At 39.3% G+C, this 22,600-nt stretch overlaps 1 protein-coding gene across 6 annotated transcripts; it reads right to left on the reverse strand.

Annotated features, from left to right (window-relative positions):
* Window positions 1–4,259: 4,259 nt before the first annotated feature.
* LOC141656836 (disease resistance protein RGA2-like) lies at window positions 4,260–10,315 on the reverse strand. Of its 6 annotated transcripts, XM_074463902.1 has the most exons (4): window positions 10,157–10,315; window positions 8,270–8,652; window positions 5,915–7,841; window positions 4,260–5,810 (listed from the first exon to the last, which is right to left on the reverse strand). In XM_074463902.1, exons 3-4 carry the CDS (start codon window positions 7,729–7,731, stop codon window positions 5,765–5,767), a joined length of 1,863 nt encoding a protein of 620 aa, XP_074320003.1. In that variant the 5' UTR covers window positions 7,732–7,841; window positions 8,270–8,652; window positions 10,157–10,315; the 3' UTR covers window positions 4,260–5,764. The 6 variants fall into 6 exon arrangements, with proteins under 6 accessions (XP_074320003.1, XP_074319998.1, XP_074320002.1 ...); XM_074463897.1 differs by having other exon boundaries at window positions 4,260–7,841; window positions 8,270–8,488; XM_074463901.1 differs by having other exon boundaries at window positions 4,260–7,563.
* Between the last annotated feature and the right edge of the window lie 12,285 nt (window positions 10,316–22,600).

Genomic DNA, 22,600 nt, shown 5'->3' on the forward strand with positions numbered 1-22,600 from the left:
GGCATCAACCTGTCATCAACTTTCCTTCCACCCTCTCTTTTTTGACAAATTCTTTGCATTACATACCTCCTCATCCATTCTAAATGTGTGAGTATTGGTTTATCTCTTGCCTCCTTCAAAACTGCATTGAATACTTCACACAAATTGTTCAGGAGGAGGTTTGACTTGAATTGTACATGAAATGCATGCCTAGACCAATGTTGAGGGGGAATGTCATTCAGGTAGGCATATGCCTCTTTTGATAAGAACTCCATGCCCTTCATTTCTCGCTTGAAATCAGCCTGTAATGATTGAATATCAGTTCTAAATAGAACATTAGAACTACTAATAAATAAGCTAAAATCAAATCACAAAAACTAGTATCCATCCATAACACACAAACAAATCAGTCAAATCAAAATAAAATTGAACAGAAACAGATTATAAACTACTCAAAATAAATGAATATCAGTTAAAATAAATGAATAAAATTGAACAGAAACAGAAACAGATTATAAACTACTAAGATCTAACATAATCAAAATAAATAAATGAATATCAGTCAAATTAAAGAATAACTTATGAATTAAGTGCAATATAAACTAAAATAGAAAAGAATAGAAATTTACCCTTGTCATCGCTCTAGCACATGCCCAAAATGTTTCTTTGAATAATTGACCACTCCACCTGAGCTTAAAATTGGCCCAAATGTGTCTAGCACAGAACCTTATGTTGGCCTTTGGAACCACATTAGCTAGGGCATCAACTAACCCTTTCTCACCGTCTCGACATCACGATTAATCCTTCCCATCCACCTTCTCAATGTCATGGCTCAAGAGCTCTAAAAACCAAGTCCAAGAATCCTTGTTCTCCACCTCCACCATCGCCCATGCTACTCGGGTAGATATTATTATTCCCATCTAACCCAACACCACTAGACACATGCCTGGGTATACTCCCTTCAAATGACAAACCATCAATCCCAAGTATAGGGTCGCAACCAGTTTTGAACCCTTCTTTGCAAGCTTTCGGACAAGTGTAAAACCTCTTGAATATAACAGTGGCTTTGTCAATGTTATCACAAACCACAAAAGTTGAACCGCCAGGATTATATTTAATCACAAACCCGCATAATCCCAAACCCTTGCATATTGATCTTTTCCATTACCATGGATAACCAGCTTGGCTCTTGACCTTGCCAACCAACATGTCATGTAACTGACATGAACTCCAAGATCCTTCAAAACATGGTTCTGAAATCTTTTTATCTTCCAATACAAGTTAGTTCTCCAAAACTCTAAATACTTGTCAGCAAGGAATTCAGAACCAACCTTTCTATTGTAAGTTGTCATTACACAGTTGTGCTTCAACTTCAACCCTCTAATTTGAAATGTCTCTTGGCCTGTGAGCTTCCTAGCATGCACATAAAACTTACAAGGATTCTCAATCCCACATACACACTTTCCTAGCTTTGACCTTTTCTTATTCCATGGACAGTTACATCTATTGTAGCATTGAGCAGTCACCATGTCCCTTCCATTGTGAGAATACCAGAAATCATACCCATTCTTCACACTATGATGGATTAAGGCCTTCCTGAATATCTCAACACTTGGAAATTTCAATCCTTTGCTGAGTTTTATACCCTTTCCAAAGTCAACATCAGGATTAAAACTAGGATAAGGACATGCCTCATCATCAGATCCCTCAAGACTCCTTAGCTCATCTGAGTCACAATCCACATCTGAGGTGACATTAACATCTAATTCATCAACCCCAACCAACACTTTCTCTCTTGCTTTAGAACATTCAACTCCAGCTTCTTTATTATCCCTCTGGCCCTCAACACCTAATCCAGCTTCCACTCCCTTTAATATTGAGTCACCCTCTTTCTCTTGATTATTAATGAAATAATCAAAAATATTCAAACCAAGGTCAAACTCATTCAAACCAAAATCAGTATCACTCAAACCTGCTTCACGAACCTCAGAATCACTGAACTCAGCCTCATCATTGTCATCACCATCATTTGCTTTGTTTTGAGACACCTTCTTAACTTTTTTCAAATTCAATTTTTTTCCCCTATAACAGTTCTTTTTTTAGGAGCTACCTCCTCCTTTCTGCTTTCACTAACCTTTGCCTTCCCTTTTATGTCACCCTTTTTCACCTTCAGCTTCTCCTTACTGCTTTCACTAGCCTTAGCCTTGCCCTTACCTTTTTCAGTCACAACAACAGACCCATCACTACACTCTTCAATAACAACATGTTCAACTCTTTCTCTTATAACAATTCCAGGTTGAACACCAAATCCCAGATTCCTTCTCAAAGGCAACTTCTTCCTTTTAGTTGGGACATCAACAATTTGGAGATCTGAGGTAGAAATTTATTTTTCAGAGTTTTGTGTGCTAGAGTTTTCTGTGGTAGTTTTCTTCAGTCTAGGGCTTTTTCTTTGGGATAAGGCAGAACATTTATTTTGGGTGGGTAGCTTTTGTCTTGGTGCTTTGAATTGTAAAGAATCATTAAGGCTATTGTGGGCCCCCACCAACTATTTTTTTTCTGATAAAGTATTGATTCCCTCCTCAGAATCTTTTTCTAAAGGGTCAACACTCACACTTTCTGTCCTTTGTACAACACATGAAGCAATAGATGTTGTCCTTGGTAGAGTAATCCACACACTCACTGTATTGGTTTTCTTGCACACAGTCTTCAAAATATTGATAAGATCAAAACTGGATACTAACAACCCCTTTCCATGTGCATCACAAATACTCCTCATTGGCCTTCTATACCAAATTTCAAAGTCCTCATTTCTAGTTAAGCGACTAACCAATTTCTTTAAAAAATCTACAGTGAGATTATCTAACAGAACACCAGCTCTAAGGTGTACAACACCACCCTCATACTCAAATTTTCCATTGGCCTTAGGCTCAAAATTACCCCCATGAAAGGCACGAACAGTTACCCTCTTGTGAGCTGTTTCTGAGGTCATTTCCTACAAACTTACCTCAGCAATTAGGGATATGAACCAATAATATAGTGTTGAAGACAAAGTAATTAGGGGATTTGAAACAAATAAACTAGTGTTTAAGACATAAATTAAGAATTGAAACCCAGAAATTTGGGTTTTAAACCCAGAAATTAGGGTTCTAAAGCCAAAAATTAGGGTTTCAAACCCAGAAATTCGGAACTAAAACCAAGAAATTAAGGTTTAAAAATCAGAAATTAGGGTTTAAAACCCAGAAAGTAGGGTTTTAAACCCAGAAATTAGGGTTCCAAACCCAGAAATTAAGAGCTCAATCCCATAAATTAGGATTTCAAACCCAGAAAATATACATAAATACACATAAATTTGGGTTACAAACCCAGAAATTTGAATAAAAATGACATCAATTTAACCCATAAACTGAACAACACAATAAATATGACTACGAACAAATAAATTCATTCGAACTTAAACCCAGAAATTTGAATAAAAATGACATCAATTAAAGCCCTAAATGAAAACACAAGCAATTAAGTTCACAAATTAAAACTAAAGACATGAATTCGGGGGAGGAAACTTACATATATGAATCTGGAACCGTCACAAATTAGGGAAGGAATCACCAACACGCCAATTTGAAGGAGGATTTTAGAGTAAAAATTTGAATTTTTTTGTCGAGGAAAGTGAGGGAAATGACTGAGAGTTGTAAAAATTGAAACTGAAGAGTCAAATTGGAAATGTTGGGTTAATCACAAAAACAAGGGCAAAACGGTCATAAAATCATACATTTCACCTAAAAGTCTATTTGGGTGCAATATTTGATCAGAGTAAGTTTTATGGGAGTAAAAAATTAAAAAGTTTTCATAAGAGAGTTTTTTTAGAAAAGTGGTTTCTATAAGGGAGTAATTGTTAATTTACTCTAGTGTTTATTTGACACTTCTTTCCATTCCCGCTCCTCAATTTTCAGAATGGGTTTAATCCAATTTTCTCTTTCCATTTTATTTATATTGTTTTTTTTCTTATTCATTCAAAGTTTGAAACTTGATCTCTTGTTTAGTGGCATAGACACTTTTAGACTTTTAGTATAATAACGGAGTCAAAATCGTAATTCATTCCTAGTTTAAATTTGTTTGATTTAATCTAAACTAAATCTAAAACTGTTTGATTAGATGAGTAATGCAACCAAAAAAAGTAAGTAATGGACAATTAGGACATCTATGCAAACAAAAGGGACTTTGTAAAATACACGGTCGGTCCTGCTTGTGACGATCTAAGGCACGTGGTTACATTACTTAGAGAGGGTGAATAAGTTTTAACATAAAACACAAATTCTCATTTTAAGGGAGATTTATTGAACATAAAATACGTAGGAAAACCAAAAATGAATAAATACCGTACAACACTACTACTAGATAATAGAGATACTCAAACAAACCACCAGAAACCAGTAGAAGGTATACATACCACCAGAATACCCGATACTCATGTTAATCGTCTCCATAGAAATTACCTCTTCACTTGATTGATTCATTTCATTCTTCCTCATTTTTAAGGGGTTCAATTCTAATGTTGGGAATATGTTGTATTTTGGGCCAGTCTTCTCCTGATGGCGATTGGCATCTCTCCGCAAGCTCCCTTAAGCATTCTTTAAGGCTTAGTGTCTTCAAGTTGGATAGGTTACTGATCTCGTGCGGCAACGATTTCAATCTTGGGCATTTAAATATGTCAAGGATTTCGAGGGAGGTGAGGCTGTCAATCCACTCTGGAACCGCCTCTAATGCTTCAGAGTCGTGTATAATTAGGCTTGTCAAAGAAGACATACCTCGAAACTCCTCAGGAAGATGTTCCTTTTGATAATTCCAAAACGATAGGTCACGTAAAATGGGGAGGTAGTTTTTGAGGAGGATGGCTGGTTGTCTGTGCTTAACACCCACATTTGAAGGACCGCATGTTTGCTCTACTACATCCTTGGTTTTGCCAAAAACAGAGAGAGAATGTAAAGAAGAAATACGTTGTAGAAACACTTGTGCCAATGAAATGACCATCTCCATGTTAATTGTCATACTCCTCAATTTGGGAAATGCAGGCATCAATTTCAGGAGTTGATTCTGACTGCTATCTTGAGCAGACTCTGTCATACTCCACCATCCCTTCAACTCAGGTATGTCTTCGAGGTAGAGTTGTAGAAGGGACGGGAATAAGGGAGCAGAAGGGCACTCGTCCGCTAGAACTACCAAGTCACTTTTGTTGCTACTACCATTTTCTTCTATGTACTCCACCTTATCCAATCTCTCTAAGATTAGACACTGTAGACGAGGGAGTCTTCCAAAGGAGCACATATTTATACATTCTTTGCACTCAACTATTTCAATATGAACCAGATTCGGAAGCCATAAATGGATTCCTTCTCTCATCCAACATGGCAACCTCCTTCCTCCATACTTTTCTATAACCAGTATTTCTAGACTAGCACTGGGTTTGAGGTTCTCTAGCACCATCTCGTCTTCTATATTGCTCTCTCTAAATATCATATTAAACACAGTAATCTCTTTCCTGTTCAGATTTGCAGCTTTGGCTTCTGACACTATATCCTTTGATCGATCGACCAAAACGATTGTCAGATAGCCCTTAAGATTATCAAAATAGCCTAGGTCTGCTAGATCACACGCCAATTTAGCCTTGGGTCCATAGGGAGTGAGAGAGGTTCTTGGTTTTCCCACAACAAAAAGGTCTAGTGTTTCAAGACTCGTTAAACTTCGCAACCCCTTGGGCATATGACTCAATTTGTCACACTTAAGGAGGTTAAGGTGTCTCAGCATCACTAGCTTGTTTATGTCCTCGGGCAACGCTTCAAGGTTTTCACAATAAGATAGGTCAAGTAAGTAAAGATTCACTAGCTGTGTAATTGATTCGGGGAGTTTACGGAAAAGGTTGTCCGAAAAATCGAGATACCTCAAGTGGATCAGTTTGCCTAGTGATCTTGGCAGTTTATTAATCCCCAGCCCATGCATCCGCAGTACCCTCAACGACACCATTCTGAATATAGATATATCATTTAATGCGAAAAGTCTAACTGGCTTAGAATTGGAACTCATACCCCATTGAAGAGGGAGAAGGAACGACTTCAACTGCTTGATTTTGAATAGTGATGATGGGGCTTTCAAAGACGACGCGTCTTCTGCTAAATTGAATGATACATGACAGACTCTTTCATCAAATTCATTTGTATTTGAATCTGCCATCTTATACTTATACCCAGCAATCGAGAGCACTAAATCATGCATCAGGTTGTGCATCTGAAAACTGTGAGGACACTTATGTCCATCCATGTTGTTACAGTAGAAAAATCCTCGACTTAACAAGCACAACACATATCCTTCTCCCATCTCTTCTGGATTTTGGTCTGTGTACTCGGCTTCAACATATCCCATGGCGATCCAAAGACGAACGAGAATAGTTTTTTTGAATCGGAATCCCTTTGGGAACAAAGAGCAGTATACAACACAGAGTTTTAGCCTTGTACCTAACTGATCGTAACTGAGTTTGAGTGTGCCCATGACATCACTTCCATAGGAGGCAAAATTTGAAAGCTGAGCATCCCTAAAAGCTCGCCATTCCTGGACAGTATGTTTCCCGGCTAAAAGGCTTCCAATTGCCCGTATAACAAGGGGAACTTTAGGACACATCTTTGCAATCTCCTTCGCGATGGCCTCCACCCCTGGCTCATGCCATTCTGTAGCAGCCACATATTGAAAGAGGAGCAATGAATCATCATCTCCTAAATCGCCAACAATTAATGGGTCTTGGGTCCCAATAATTCTAGCAACTGTTTTGCTACGTGTGGTAAGGAGAACTTTACTCCCCTGAGCCCCGGCCCTGAGCAGTGCTCTCAGTTCTAACCATTTTGCTCTCAAACTGTCGTCATCCCACACACCATCCAAAACAAGCAGAAACCTCTTCCCAGCAATTGTTTGGTATACACGCCGTTGGAGCTGATCAATCCCGCAGTCGAGAGCTTTTTCATCATCAGTGGCACATGTCACCATTTGCCGTAACACATCTTTGACATAAAAATCTTGAGTGGCGGAAACCCAAAGCTGCAAATCAAAATATCTCTTAATCCTTTCATCATTGTACACATACTGAGCCAATGTAGTCTTCCCAACTCCACCCATTCCAACAAAGGAAGCAACAGGGAGGACACCAGCAGCAGCTGAGGAGTCTAACAGCAAGCTTACCATCTTATCCCTGTCTCCATCTCGTCCAATTACCATATCAGTACTCATATAAGACCCCGATACATTACTCAATATTCGGGTTTGGTTCAAAGTTGAAGAGCTAACTATGCTTCCAAATTGGGCATAGTTTCTTGCAACGCAACTGAGGTCCCCAGTAATACCGTTGATTTTCCTAGCATCCTTGAAGGGGGATACTAGCTGGTTTGAAGTAGAAAAAAACAAGCGCGCCTCTTTAGTGAACTTACTTCCTCCCATGAGTTGTTTCTGTTTGGCTTTTGTAGCTTTTGCATCTTGGAAATCGATTAATTTGGCAAGTCCACGTTCAAGCTTCTGGAGCACGTCTCGTTGAGAGTGACTGCGCACCTGCGATGAATCTGCATCAAGAAGTGTAGCTTCAATAGTATTTTTGATATCCTCAAGCCCTTTTATTTGAGATTCAATGTTAGCTGCATCTACTATTGTTTTCCAAACTTCAGAACCCACTTTCTCACCAATACTTTTAACCAACTCCGTCACCATCGATTCAGCCATTTTGCTATCCTTCCCGTCTTCTTAGGAGAATATTTTGTATTTGATATCGATAACTTGATTTGGTGGATTTAGAATGAGGATTTGTGAGATGTGATAATAAAATCCTGAAACTGAAGTGGTTTTGAACTTTGAAGTTAAGAGGATGTTGATTGGTTTGTTGTTAAGAATATGATATAGATTAATTTATTGATATAGTGAACAAGGAAATTTCCAGGAAACTAAGCATTATACTGTTGGCTTTATTATTGTGTTGAATTTTCTTATGAGCATAAAGCTATAATTTTCTTTCGTTGTCGAGTACCTTATTTTCTTCCCACTTGCTAAATGAGGTTCCCAGAAATTCAGTAAGCTGATCAGTATTGTAGAGGAGGAGGTAACGGGAACTTATGAGGTACTAGTCCAACACTAGTACTGTATAATATTGCATGGAATCTTATTGTTGCCTATTTTGTAGTCAATTAACCACCCTTGTAATTACAAGCTAACCTATTTTATTTATTTAAACTGATGTTTAGCAATAAAATTAATAAAGGATTACCTCATCTTTCTTGGTATCAAGTCTTCTTCCTCCCCTTCTCTTCTAAACACTAAATTTCCCAGCGTTTTTCTCTGGCTTTCTCATCATGGCCACCAAACAACCTGTCTATCATCCCTCCCTTGGCAACATCAAACACAACATCCCCATCATCGTTGACATGGAAAAGGCTCACTATGACTCGTGGATACTGCACAGGCTTTCGAAGGAACCACATCTCCGCTGCACCATTATGAGATGAGGGTGATACATCGGATGACGACAAGTCCTCTATACATTAGGCCAGCCCTATGGACTCGTCTCGATGCCATTGTTAAACAATGGATTTTCACCATCTCCCAAGATCCCCTCCTCACAATAAAACCACAAAAATGTAATCTCCGGCACTACGGGAATCAGGATAAGTTTTGTTAACAGAACAGCTCAATAGACCAGTATAAACTAATCACAGAATTACCTTGATTTCTAAATTTACAACAGAAAATTTTACATCATGATCTATTAAGTATTTCCCATAACGATGATCACTAGACACCTATCCTATTGTTGAAACTCGAAAGGGCACAATTTACAATCAAACATTCAAACATGATGACTATCTGTGCAGGAGTCTGGTTAGCTTCAGCTCCGATAGGATCTTATTTTAATTTGATTTTTAGGCTAAGTAGCTGCGATTGATTAGAATATTAACAACAAAATAATGTAAAACGTAATTGGTAGACCACAACTTACTAAACCTTTGCGAATCACCGATCACGTCAGGTAAAAATGATCCAGTATTTTAACTCACAAACAGAGATGCAAGATGCAACTATTATTTTCTTTATAATATGTACAATGTACTTGAACTAAGCTCAAGCTCATGATAAATCTTGCAAACCGATCTCAACATTTTGCATTGATTTTGAACTCTAGTTATATTATTCTAGCAGTCTAGAGGTTAGGTGAACTAAGCATCCGGCGGAGTGGTTACATTCCTACCAACAATTATGAAATGAACAACAATGAATACATGTTAATGCCTTGATGAAGCAAAGAAGAGAAAATCATCTCTATAGTTGGATTTATAACCTTATAACTATCTTTTAGTGGTTATCTACTTATGCCGAAACAATGTACTTTACAACGCAAACATGCTAAACCATCAAAGAATACAATGGTAAATGCCATCAAAAGCGATTGGAAAGAGAGCCACTGTCAAGTCTGTGTTAATTATTAGTTATTACTCATCATAAGGATACGGATAATCTAAGGATTTCGCATGGATAACGGAAATACAGTAAGGCAGGTTGCATAGGTACGACTCACTCCCTTTACCCCACAATTTACAAGTACCTTTGAGGCAATGGGGTAATGTTGTTGTTGATGATGTAATGGGAATTCAGGGGAGGGAGATGGAGAGCATACAAACAACCAGTCTGTCTTAGTCTGGAGTCTAGACGGTCACAAGCTTGTGACCTCTCCCACTTGCCTCTTTGACGGATTTTGTCGTCACAAATGAGAATTTGTGATAAACAAACAAGCCAATATGTAGACCACACTATTAACTTCGTCTATTAGCAAATTATCATTTTCGATTTCGACAATTAATAGAATCTGAAAAACAGTATTTCCTGAGTAACAAACAAAATTCTTCACAAATATCATCAAATCCACAAATCACATTTTCCATTCATTTCAGTCAGAAATCAGTATCGCCGGAACAAAATGACTGAAACGTCGGAAAATAGTCGGGAAATTCCTTATCTATTGTTTAGTAATTCCTCAAAAGTGTAATTTTAACCTAATCTACAATAAAACTAATCATAACATATAAATTCCATGGAAAACACAAAATTCAGAAATCAGAAATTGAAATGGCGGAAACGGAAGAATAAAATAGTTAGTTACCTATGATGAGAGAGAGTAAAGGAGGAGGTAATTGTAGCGAAGATTGAAATTAAAGATACGAAGAATAGGTAGGACGATATCTCCATTGTTGGTCATCGGAGAGGACTGAGAACAAGAGAGAAGACGTTGAGACGGAGTAATTATTCGTTGTTGGGCCAATTGATTTTTTTTTTTTTTGGTATGAATGATGGCCCGATTGATGGATTTAGTAGGTCCGTCGCGAACCGGTATTCCGGATCGAGTTTCGGTATTATTCGAAGTGTTTTTTTTTTTTTTTTTTATCACCGAGTCCCAAACTTTACAATTTACCGTTTATGGAGTCTATTTTTACTAGTAACCACCTAATTTTTAAGGTAACCCTGATTAACCAATAAAGTGGGAGTGATTATATTATAAATAAGAGTTAACTCACGTATATATTAATCTTTTATTTTTTTTAAAGAGATATTTTAATAATATGTAAACAAATCATTAGATATAGAAATATTAGAGTTGATCAAGTCCGGGCCGACATGTTTGGCCCGCTAAAATAGTGGGCTTGGACAAGAAAAAATAAAAAATTAAACGGGTAACGAATAACAAAATTAGGCCCGCTAGAATAAATGGACGGGCTTGGACTAACCAAAATTGTCCATGGGCGGCCCACTATTAAAAGTTACCTCATAAAAGTTCTCAATCCTCCGACGTTCTTTGCTCATTTCATTTACAATTTGTACACTCTAAACCAATTAGGTAGCGCAAATAAATACTTACGCCTTACGTATAAGTGGGAGATTGTCGCTATTTACACTTGTTGTATAAAGATTTTCCGAGAATGGGCATGCTAACGGGATTGTCGTATAAAGATAGTACCTTTCAAGTATTTACACGGGAGTGTATGTAACCACTAGCAATGCTGCACAAAGACTAAGCCAAAAATGAACTTTTGATGCTTGTAGTAGAACATTGCCAAACTTGTGTTTTTTCTAAAATTTAGTCAAATTATCTTTTGAAAATTAGTATACTTTCTTAAGGGTAAGCTTTTAAAGAAAATTGTTAAGTTTTTGTGGGATGTAGCGATAACAAACTCGTGTTTTAATAGAAACACTAATTTCAGTATTTGATTTTAGTCAAGTCCGCGGACCGGCCCGCTCTCTTGAAGTGGGCGGGTACGGACAGTGAAAACCGGCCCGCTTAGCGGGCTCGAACTATGAAATAAGGCTTGTCGGACACTTTTTTAGTAGCTGGGCCTGACCCGTGTCCAGCCCAAGCCCGCTTTTGATCAGCTCTACATAGAATGTAAACATTAAACTCTTATAACGTTTTTTTTTTTTTTTTGCATTATAAATAAGTTAATTACCCATTTGCAATACACGGACGTTCAAACTAGTTTACCATTATGTTGACGTTTTTTCTTGTTTATTGTATCGCTTACGTTTTATCGACTCTCGATTACATAGAATGACCAAAATAGCCCTAATGTATCACTCCCTAAGTCCCTATCCTTCATAAACCATTCACCCCTTCATAATGTGAAACAAAACCAAAACCCCCAAAATATTTTGCCCTTGTTATGATAAGAAATTGTCGACATTAAGCCTCGTAATATATATTTTTTTTTTTGGTACATATGAGGGGCTAGGCCCCGAAAAACAGAAGAAAACTAGGACAAAACTAGACGAGGAAAGGCGACTCCTAGCACATCTTCACGAAGAATTGTACGAAGCTCAGAGGGCGGTGAATCAAACACTGTAGAGGAGGTCGGAGAGTGCACCCCAGCGTTAGCGAGCCAATCAGCTGCGCGATTGGCTTCTCGAAACACATGCTCGACTTTGACTGTCCAACCCGACAAACTTATCAGCTCCTTGCACCTTAAAACCAGAGGGCGTAGACTTCCACTGATTAGACTATCTTCATTTATAAGCTTGGTACATGGTAAATTGTCCATGTTGACTAGGACCTTGGTGAAGCCGAGTTGTCGAGCCCTGGTTAGGCCTTCCACTACCGCGCGCATTTCGGCCCGCATCGAAGTACAAATTCCACATGAAAAGGCAAAAGCAGTAATAAAGTTACCGGTAGCATCTCGAATTATACCGCCGCAACCAGCAGGGCCTGGATTGCCTTGCGAAGCTCCATCGGTGCTAAGTAGAAACCAGCCAAAAGGAGGAGGTGACCACCTAATAAACCTTTCGATTCGAGACGTACCAGGCGATGGTAAGAAAAGCGAGTGGGGGTCGAAAGCTTTTAAAGAAGTTTCGAACTGATGGAGTAGAAATCTCAGCGGGTCGACTGGGTTTTCATTAGCTCTCCCAAAAACCAAATTGTTCCTCCAACGCCATAGCCACCAACGGGTAATTGCAAACTTCATTGACCAAGTCGAAGATGAAGTTAGAGAGCCATTGCTGGCGTTTTTGGCAACCCAGTGATTGAATTGATCGGTAAAAAACTCGCTAGAGGAGGCACCATCTCCGATTAAATTCCAAATATCAGGTGATACCGGGCAATTGCGTAAAAGGTGCTCAATTGTTTCATCCTCTTCATTACACCTTGGGCATATTGGGTCGTCAGAAAGCCCTCGACGAACTCGGTTATAATTTGTCATAACCCGGTCATGAGCTGATAACCATATAAAGAATCGAATGCGTTGTTGTACCGGTAATTTCCAAATTAGGTGCCAAGCTGTAAAATTGGTAACCGGAATGTCATCGTGAGACCGTATAATCGCTAGAGCTGACTTTATCGAGAATCGCCCATGAGTGGTTCCATTCCAATGGAGAGTGTCTTCCATATAAGGTTCCGGAGATAGCGTGTACGCTGCAATTTTTTGTAGCTCTTCTTGTGGTAGATAATTTGAAAAAACATCCCATTTCCATCCCGACCCTTCTTCCCACATCTCGGCCACAGTTGCCCCGAGGATGGAGTCTGGAATTTGAGCTATTGCCTTGTCAGACAAGCATCCCTTATCGACCCAAGAATGATCCCAAAAAAGGGTTCTTCGACCGTTACCTATAGCTACTGAAGTTCCGTAATTAATAGTCTTTGCTTGAGACGAAATGCCCGCCCAAACATTCGACATGTTTGCTTTAGGGACGAACATATCAACGTCACATCGTCCATTACAGTACTTGCTTCTCAAGACCCGTGCCCATAACCGAGAAGGTTCAGCTAGAAGACGATATCCCAATTTTGTGAGAAAAGCAGCGTTGGATTGACGGGTAGACCGAATTCCAAGACCTCCGATGGATTTTGGTTTTTGAATATTCTCCCATGAAATAAGATGAATTTTTCTTTGTTCGTCATTGCCACCCCAGATGAATTTTCGCGTCTTTTTGTCTAGAGTATCACAAATAGACTTCGGGATTTTGGCCGTCTGCATACTATAGTTAGCCAAGGTTGAGAGTGTAGATTGTACTAAGGTGCTTCTTCCAGCCAATGATAAGTGCTTTGTTTGCCATCCCGATAGTCTTTTGTTGAATTTTTCCTCGAGATGGGCAAAAGTTTCTTTCGTGACTCGACCATTAATGGTAGGCATGCCCAAATATACACCCAAATCGTGTGTAGTTTCGAACCCCAGAATAGTCGTGATAGCCTCGCGGTCGGTTTCTTGAGTATTACCCAAGAAGAATATTTTTGACTTATTGATACTTAATTTCTCCCCTGAGGCGAGGCAAAAATTGTCGAGGACATGTTTAATAACATGTGCTTGATCGGGCCTAGCTTCAGCAAAAAGGACCATATCATCAGCGAAAAAAAGATTAGAAATTTTTGGTCCACCTTTACAAATGGGAATAGGTAACCAGTCCAGATTTCGCACTTTCTCGTCTATAGCTTGTTGGAGCTTTTCTAAGCACATCACGAATAAATAAGAGGATATCGGATCACCTTGTCTTACTCCCCTTGAAGGAGTAAATATTTCGGTTGGCTCTCCATTCCAAAGGACTTGCATCCTTGTAGATGTTACGCAATTCATGATGGTGTCGACTAAGAGTTGGGGAAAATACATGTCCTTCAACGTGTCTTCGATGAAACTCCACCTGAGCCGATCATAGGCTTTCTCTAAATCAATTTTGATTGCCATATACGCCTTCTTCCCTTTCTTTGTCCTCATGGTGTGTATTGTTTCTTGGAAAACAATAATATTGTCGGATATTTGACGGCCGGGGACAAAACCGCTCTGATTTTCTGAGATGAGGCGTGGCAGCACCTTTTTAATTCTATTCGCTAAGACCTTGCTTACAATCTTGTATGCGACATTACATAGACTTATGGGTCGAAATTGAGACACACATTCTGGGCCGGTTACTTTGGGAATAAGAACTAGGTTTGTATCATTCATTCCCTCTGGTAGTCCTTTGCCTTCTAGAGCCGTTATTACCATTGCGCAAACATCGTCTTTGACAACGGGCCAATGCTTTTGATAAAATAAAGCTTGAAAGCCATCCGGACCTGGTGCTTTTAGAGAGCCCATATCAAAGATCGCTCTCTCTATGTCCGCCTGTGAATAATTCTTATTAAGCCAGTCCCAATGCTCATTGCTAAATTCTTGGAAAATATTATAGGGGATATGAGCTAAGCCATCATCGACACCCTCTTCAGTATAAAGTTTTTTGTAATATTCTATAATGAGATTCTTCACCTCATTACTGTCCTCAACCCAATCCCCTTGTTCGTTCTTCAAGGCTGTAATGCGGTTCCTCCATCTTCGGACTAAAGTGCTAACATGGAAGTAAGATGTGTTGCGGTCCCCGTCTCGAATAAAATCGACTCGAGATTTTTGATACCATAGAAGTTCTTCCCTTTCTAGCACGTCATCTAACTCCCTTCTTAACTTTGCTTCTAATTTGATCATATTGCTAGTTCTTGCAATGGAAAGATGCCTTTGACAACCTTCAATACGAGCGAGGAGTTCGCGCTTTTTTCGAAATATATTGCCGAATACCTCTTTATTCCACCTCTGTAAGTCAGAGGAGAGATTGGATAATTGCTTTACTAGATCATCTCCTCTAGCCCATTTCTCATTCACGAATTCAGAAAAATTTTCGTGGGTTAACCAAGCAGCTTGGAATCGGAAAGGTTTTTGGACAGAATGTAGGGGAGCAAACCCGTTTGGCGAAATCAGGAGGGGACAATGATCAGATTGGTATGCCGGAAGATGTTTAACTGAGGCGTCACCAAAGAGGGAACTCCATTCACTATTACATAGGGCACGATCTAACCTCGCACTCTGTCTGGTCTCAATTGAATTACCTCTTGCCCACGTGTGTAGAGGACCAGAGAACTCCAATTCAATCAATTCACAGTCATCGATCCAATTATTGAACGCATTACAACGACGGATCATGTTCTGGTCTCCGCCATGCCGTTCTTGAACTGATCTTGTTTCATTAAAATCTCCCGCTAACATCCATGGGAGGTTATGAGAATGAGCGTATTTTTCCAATTCAGACCAAAGCTCGAGCCGATTATGGGGGTTAGGACTAGCATAAACCGCTGAAAAGAACCATGGAGGGCTTCCATGACGAGCAATCTCAACCGTGATGAACTGATTATGGTGAGTAGTTGGTGAAACGGATACTACTTCGGGGTGCCAATATAACCAAATACCGCCACTAAAACCAATGGCATCTACTCGAGCATGTCCCGTATATCCCAGAATACTCCTAACATTCTCAGCATGGACTCCATCCTTATGGGTCTCAAGAAGGGCGAGAACAGTAGGCCTATATGTTCTGACTACTTCTTTAATAGCGCTAATTTTATTCTTATTCCCGGTCCCCTGAACATTCCACACCATACAGGTGATGGTGGTGGTATTATGCATTAACGGTGGGATTCTATCCGACATATAAACTGGTACGTAAGATAAATATGATAGATAAGCTCGACTTACTAGCGAGAGAATTTGATTAACATTCCATGGTATCGACATCTCCAGTTGGAGATTCGACAGGTCCTCCGGGATTGATTGAATTTTGATGTTCATGATCTTCCCGTACCATCCCCACCATAAAGGGAACGCGCATCTCCTTCAAGAGGCTCGCTGTGCACGTGTGTGATGGCGGTAACATTATGAACCGAGGGGGCTCTGGGAGGTATGAGAGTTGGGGTAGTGGTGGGTATAGGACTGATATGTGTGGGTTCAGTATTGGTAGCGTTGTGATGTCTTGAAGCGGCATCATTAGATGACAGGTTGCTGAGAACAGGGGGGTTAGATTTAGAGTTTGCACGAGAAGAAACAGTGTTGGTGATGTCTGTTAGAGTATTAGTTTGAATTGGTGTAGGAATAGGGTTGGTGGTAGATTTGCGTGTAACATATTTGGTTGATCTTACAGGGGCTCTATTTTGGGGAATAGATTGACTGGCAATATTTTTATTTTTGAATGAATTAGAAATTGGAATGTGGAGGGAATTTTTGGAAGGAATATTTTTCGATGTTGATGGAATATTTGGTTGCGCAATTGATGGAGTAATAATAGGAAAATTTGCCAAATTTTCCATCCCAATATCAAAATCCTTGCCATGATTCTGTCCCTGCAAAAGATTGAATCTTGACCCACTATTCTTTTTGAAATCTTTACCAAATTTGGATGTTGGATTATTGGTATTCGGTTGGTAGGAGTTCTGGTTACTCGCCGGAGATTTCCTTCTCGGAGGCTTTTTCACTAACATCCAGTCCCCGAACTGAGATTCCTTATCTCTTGGAATTACGCTTGACTCATCTTTGCTCATATCGTGGACTGTTAAATCCTCTGTTTGGACTGTGGTTTCAGAGTCGAGCACAGTTTGTGCCATTTTTGCACAATCGTCTTTGAGATGGCCTAGTTTCCCACAATTGAAGCAAATCATTCTTAACCCTTCATATTGAATATGATACACCTTTTTGTTTAAAATGAATTTCGATAACAGTGGTCTTTCGATATTAACTTGAATACTCATTCGTGTAAATTGTCCCCTCTCCGCCATTTCAGTATTCTTGTCTATACGAATGACTGTACCAATTTTTTCACCTATTTTTGTGAGAAAATCTTTGTTGAAATACTCAACAGGCAAATTTGGGATACGCACCCAAGCCGTCAGGAACTTGATTTTGTCCTCGGAGGGGACGAAATTTGGGATCCATTGTCTGATTGTAAGGTAGTGATCATCAATCATCCATGGTCCCTGGGTTAGGACATGTTCATGGTCCTTCCTTGAAGAGAACCGTGCTACATAGTACGAGCATCCCAAATCCGTAAGTGTTAGTTTACCTTGTATGGACCACTTGGCCTGAAGTTTTCGCATCAAAGATAGGTATCCTATCTGCTTGTCAAACATCTTGATAATGAGGGCATGCCGCCATGGTTTCCTCAGAGCAGCTTTCTCCTCCTTTGAAAGTCTTATTTTAGGGCACATGTCATCTTCATCTTCTGAGTCTGAAGAGAACTCGTCTTCTGAGTCCAGAGCGAGGACCTCCAATGATTCCATATCGTCATTTTCCAAAACAGAATCGCTCCCTTGAACCATTTGTTTATAAGATTTTTGTGCAGGTTGCACTTGGTGAGAAGCGGGGATATGCGAATCCGCATTCCTCATTTCCATGTCCTGATCTGTATTAGACAGGTCTTGTGCTTGGAATTCGCTAATGTGCATCTTCTTCCTTTTAGAGTTCTTCACATTTGATACGATAGGTGTAGTTTCAGCAGAGAATTCGAAATGTGGATTGGAGACACTTTTAGCGCCAGTCTCCGGAGGGAGACCAGTGCTTGAATTTTGCATTGGAGAGAAATTCTAGAGTGAGAAAAAGCTAGAGAGAGAATCAGTTTGTTCGAAACACGCAATAAAAAAAAAAAAAAAAAAAGCCTCGTAATATATGGAGATATATGTTTCTAGCTACACAAGTACTCCGTACACATTTGATGTGAGTGAGTATATGACACTATTTTGACGACCCAGCAATGCCGTCATAATGAAATGTACTTGTGCCGAACATTGTTTAGTAACAAATCTTCTTTTGGTACACATCGACGAATTAAAATGGTAATTAATTGATTTGTTGCTTGTTCGTATATGTCTCATATTATTAATTAATTATTTTGTGGGTTTTTTGATAACTACTACCTTTCTAATACAAGGTTTTAAGAACTACTACCAACATAATTTTTGTTTCAAAACTACTACCACTATTTTTGCTTCGGATAAAAAACACTACCAAAACTCCTAATTAAGTCAGAACAGTCAATCTGAGCCACTCAATTTGAATTCCCATCTTAAGTCATTAAATGTCTTCCTTTTTTACCCCTTCCTCCCCTTTTAAAACAATCCTTTTCTATCATTTGGATTATTCACTCTCATTACAAATCTTATTAGACTGCCATTTATTTTCTTCATTTTGTTCATTCCAAAATCTCTCTTCTCCATTATTTTTTTCTTTTTCTCACCCATTCTCACATCCACTTTTAATCTCATTCTCTCTTTGCATCAGGTAACTACTTTTTATTTTATTTTGTTTTCAATTCCTTTAATTTGTCATTTGTTGTTATTTCAATTTAGGGTTTGTTATACCCAGATTCAATTAGCAGAAATGTCGAAGGGTTTTGTTGGTAAATGCAAGTGCGGCATTCCATTGGCATTACTGAAGTCGTCCATTGTAGAGAATCCAGGTAGGAGGTTTCTCACCTGCAAAAATTCAAACCCGGCTACAAACATGCGAGGATGTGGATTTTTTAAGTGGTATGATGAAGTACAAAATGAATGGCAGAAGGATCTTATCAATAATCTGATATTGGAGAAGAAGATTTTGGAGTGCGATTTGAAGATGCTAAAATGTGAAAATGCTCAATTGCAGGAATGTTGTCAGAATCTTAAAGAAGCTAATGATAATTTAATTAGGAATTTGAAGACTCCTAGTGGTGAAAAGGAGTGTGTCACTATGGTTAGGTATTGGTTGTCATTTAGGTGGTTTATGTTTGTTTGTGTTGGAATAGTTTTTGTAAACATCATGTTGAAGCTTTGATGATGGATGACATGTAATGGTGTAGCACTCAAGCTTAAGCTTAAGATAGGTTGATGTAATGTCTTGAGCAATTCTAAGTTGTAACTATTTGAGGATAATATCAATGAAAAGGCTATGTTATCAAATTCTTGCAACAACTTTACATAAACTGAAAGCATAAAGTCTTACATTGTTTTGCATACTTCAAAGCATAATACCCTTACATAATTCAAAGCATAAAAGTCTTACATAATTGAAAGCATAAATTAAAGGTTCATTGTTTTGTCTTAGCTAATTGAAACCTACAAGTTTAATCTTCAAATCCCAACTTTCTCCTTGGATGTTGAATTAGGGGAGCATTGTTTGCACTTGCTTGACTTTCTTGGTGCTGAGGTTGTTGGCTACCTCGGGCGCATTAATGCCTTGGACCATTCTTTGCATCTTTTTGCCTTTTTCGCCCTTCTTGCAACTCCATCTCTCACTTTGTTGCTCCAGGCAGAGGTGCTTTTAGATCTTGTAGTTCTGAGCTTTTCAGTCTCATGAGTCATGGGGGGATTCTTACAAGTCTTTACATTATGACCTAACAATCCACATTTCCCACAAGCTCTTCTTTGTGTCATTTTTTTTGCTGCCCCACTGCTTTCCTCACCTGCCTCTCTTCTTCTTTTCTTCATTTTTGGCCTACCAGGTAACCTTTTAAAAGGAGGTGGGAGAGGTGCTACCTGTCCAACCTTTTCCCAATCCTGGTAACCTGGCATGGCTGCTATGGCATGCTCAAAAGCTCTCACATATGTGGCCTTTATGTAAGCTTCATCCACATAGTCCAATACCTCTTCTCTTTGATCCATAATGCAGACAATGGCATGTAGACATGGCAACCCACTGAGCTCCCAATGCCTGCAAGAGCATGTTCTCTTTCCCAAGTTGACAGCTTTTTGAACTCCTTTGTGTTTAACTTCAAACTCACCACTGATAGAAGGAATAAAGGTACAAAACCTTGACTCAGTGTCAGCCCACTTTAGATATTTAGTCACAAATGGCATGAATCTTCCCTCAAACCCCTGAACCCCAACTCTCTTGTCATAGTGCCTCTTCATAACATACCTCCTTATCCATTCCATGAAAGTTATTATTTGCTTATCTCTTGCTTCTTTCACAACAGCATTGAAAGACTCACACATATTGTTCAGTAAACTGTTGTTCTTACTTGTAGTGGAGAAGGCATGTCTTGACCAATGTTTGGCTGGAATTGAGGCTAGGTAAGCATAGGCATTAGGGCTCAAAAACTTGATTTCCTCCATCTCCCTTTTGAATTCTACAATGGTAGTGGCTCTTGCAGCCTTCCAAAAAGCCTCCTTATAAACTGGACCACTATATTGTTGCTTGAAATTTGCCCAAATATGTCTCACGCAGAATCTGATCTCAGCCTTTGGAGTGACTGTGTTGAAAGCTTCAATAAGACCCTGTTAAAAAAGTAACAGTGTAAGATTATATTAGGCAATATAGATCAAATGTTATCAAGATGATAGTAGAAGAGAACAAACTAACCTTCTGCCTATCAGACATTATTGTCAATCCTGCACCTTCCTCCTTCTCTATATCCTCCATTAGAAGGCTCAGAAACCATGTCCAGGTTTCTCTATTCTCAACCTCAACAATTGCCCATGCCACAGGGTATATGTTGTTGTTAGCATCCATTGCAACTGCTACTAAGCACATGCCTGGATATGCCCCTTTTAGATGGCACCCATCAACCCCAATAAAGGGCCTACACCCAGCCAGAAACCCAACTTTACAAGCATTTAGACACACATACATTCTCTGGAAGTGTGGAGGTGGATTCTCAACATTATCAACCACAACAATGGCTGTTGAGCCTGGGTTGTACTTTATCAAAGCAGATGCATAATCCCAGACACTACCATATTCATCATCACCATCACCATACAACATCAATTTTGCTCTTGCTCTAGCTAACCATGCTTGGGAATAGCTGATATTCACCCCCAAATCCCTATAAACACGTCTTACAAAAACACTTAAAAGCCAAGTTGAATTTTCTCTCCATTCCTCAAGATATTTGTCAGCCAAATATTGAGATTAGAGTTTTTTGTTGTAACCTTTGAAGGAGCAAGTGTGTTTCAGGTTCATTGTTCTAATGACTATGTACTCCTCCCTTGGTTTCTTAGTTGCATGAATTCTATAAGGACAAAGGAATTTCTTGCATACACTGTAATACTACGGTTTTATGAGTCTCTGGGTACTCTATCGAGTAGGCCTTACTCTGTCGAGTAAGGGTGAGTTGCATTTTAAAATAGTTTCTGACCTGTTGGGTACTCGATCGAGTAATGTAGATACTCGATCGAGTAAGGGGGCACTCGATCGAGTACCTCTGCTACTCGATCGAGTAGCCGATTTACGGGGGATGATTTGTCGGGTTTTGTTAATAATGCGATTAAGTAAATAATAACTTCCGTCACTTTTCTTTAAACACTTTTAAAACCTAATTACTTTCAAAAAGAGAAATCAAACTACGTTCTTCGCATCAATCGCATTGTTGGCAAATCCCGGAGCTTGGAAGGTCGGATTTTACCTTTCTTTATACCGTTGTGATCCTTGCGTCGAGGGTAAGATCTACGTACCGTTTTTATAGTATTTCGTTAAAGTTGGTTAAACCCTAATATTGGGATTTGGGGGTTTTGTTGTATTTTATGATTGGTAGTGATTATATGTTTGTATGTTAGGAGGAGGATTCGTAGAGGAAGCTTTTTGATATCAGTTGTGAGACCGTCTGATTGTGTTGTGCTTTCCAGGTAGGGTTTCCCTACTCAGTATTAGTCCCATGATGTGTTGATTGGTGTTTGTGATTGTTGAATATTATCATACTCAAATCGAAGTGACGGTTGTTGGCTTTGATTGTTGGTAATATTTGTGATTGGATTTGTATCTGTCTGTGTTCTTGGGGTGCGTCCCTGGTGAGTGGAGTCACTTGCGGGAGTGGCTTCACGCCCATGATTCGCCTTCTGTGGAACCCGCCACGGAAGGGATGTGCACATTAATGGATTTGGGTTTATCGCTCGATGGAGATGAGCGGGGCTTAGGTGGGAGCAGTGCGGTCCCCCATCAAGCGCGAGGAGTGACCTGTTGCGATGGGCACTCTGGCAGGGCTACACACTTTAGTGTGTAGTCAGGATTGTGGAGTTGGGTTTGGAGTTCGGAGAATATCTGTGATGATTGAGCTGTTTGTTTACTGTGTTGTTGGTTTATATAAATTGTGTGATTCACGACCCCGTTTAATGTTTTAAAATCGTGGTAATCCATTCGGGGGATGGTGAGCGATTATTGAGCGAGTATGAGTCGAGTTCTTGGGATAGGCGGGATGTGCCACCGTCTGATGATAGAAGTCTTCCGCTGTAGCTTTAGTAGTTTGATAAACATTTCAGTTAGCTTATTAGACAGTTGGTTTGAGAACTTGTATTCGTATTTTGGTTTTG

Source organism: Silene latifolia, chromosome 5 (genome assembly GCF_048544455.1).
Source record: "Silene latifolia isolate original U9 population chromosome 5, ASM4854445v1, whole genome shotgun sequence".
Classification (NCBI taxonomy): domain Eukaryota; kingdom Viridiplantae; phylum Streptophyta; class Magnoliopsida; order Caryophyllales; family Caryophyllaceae; genus Silene; species Silene latifolia.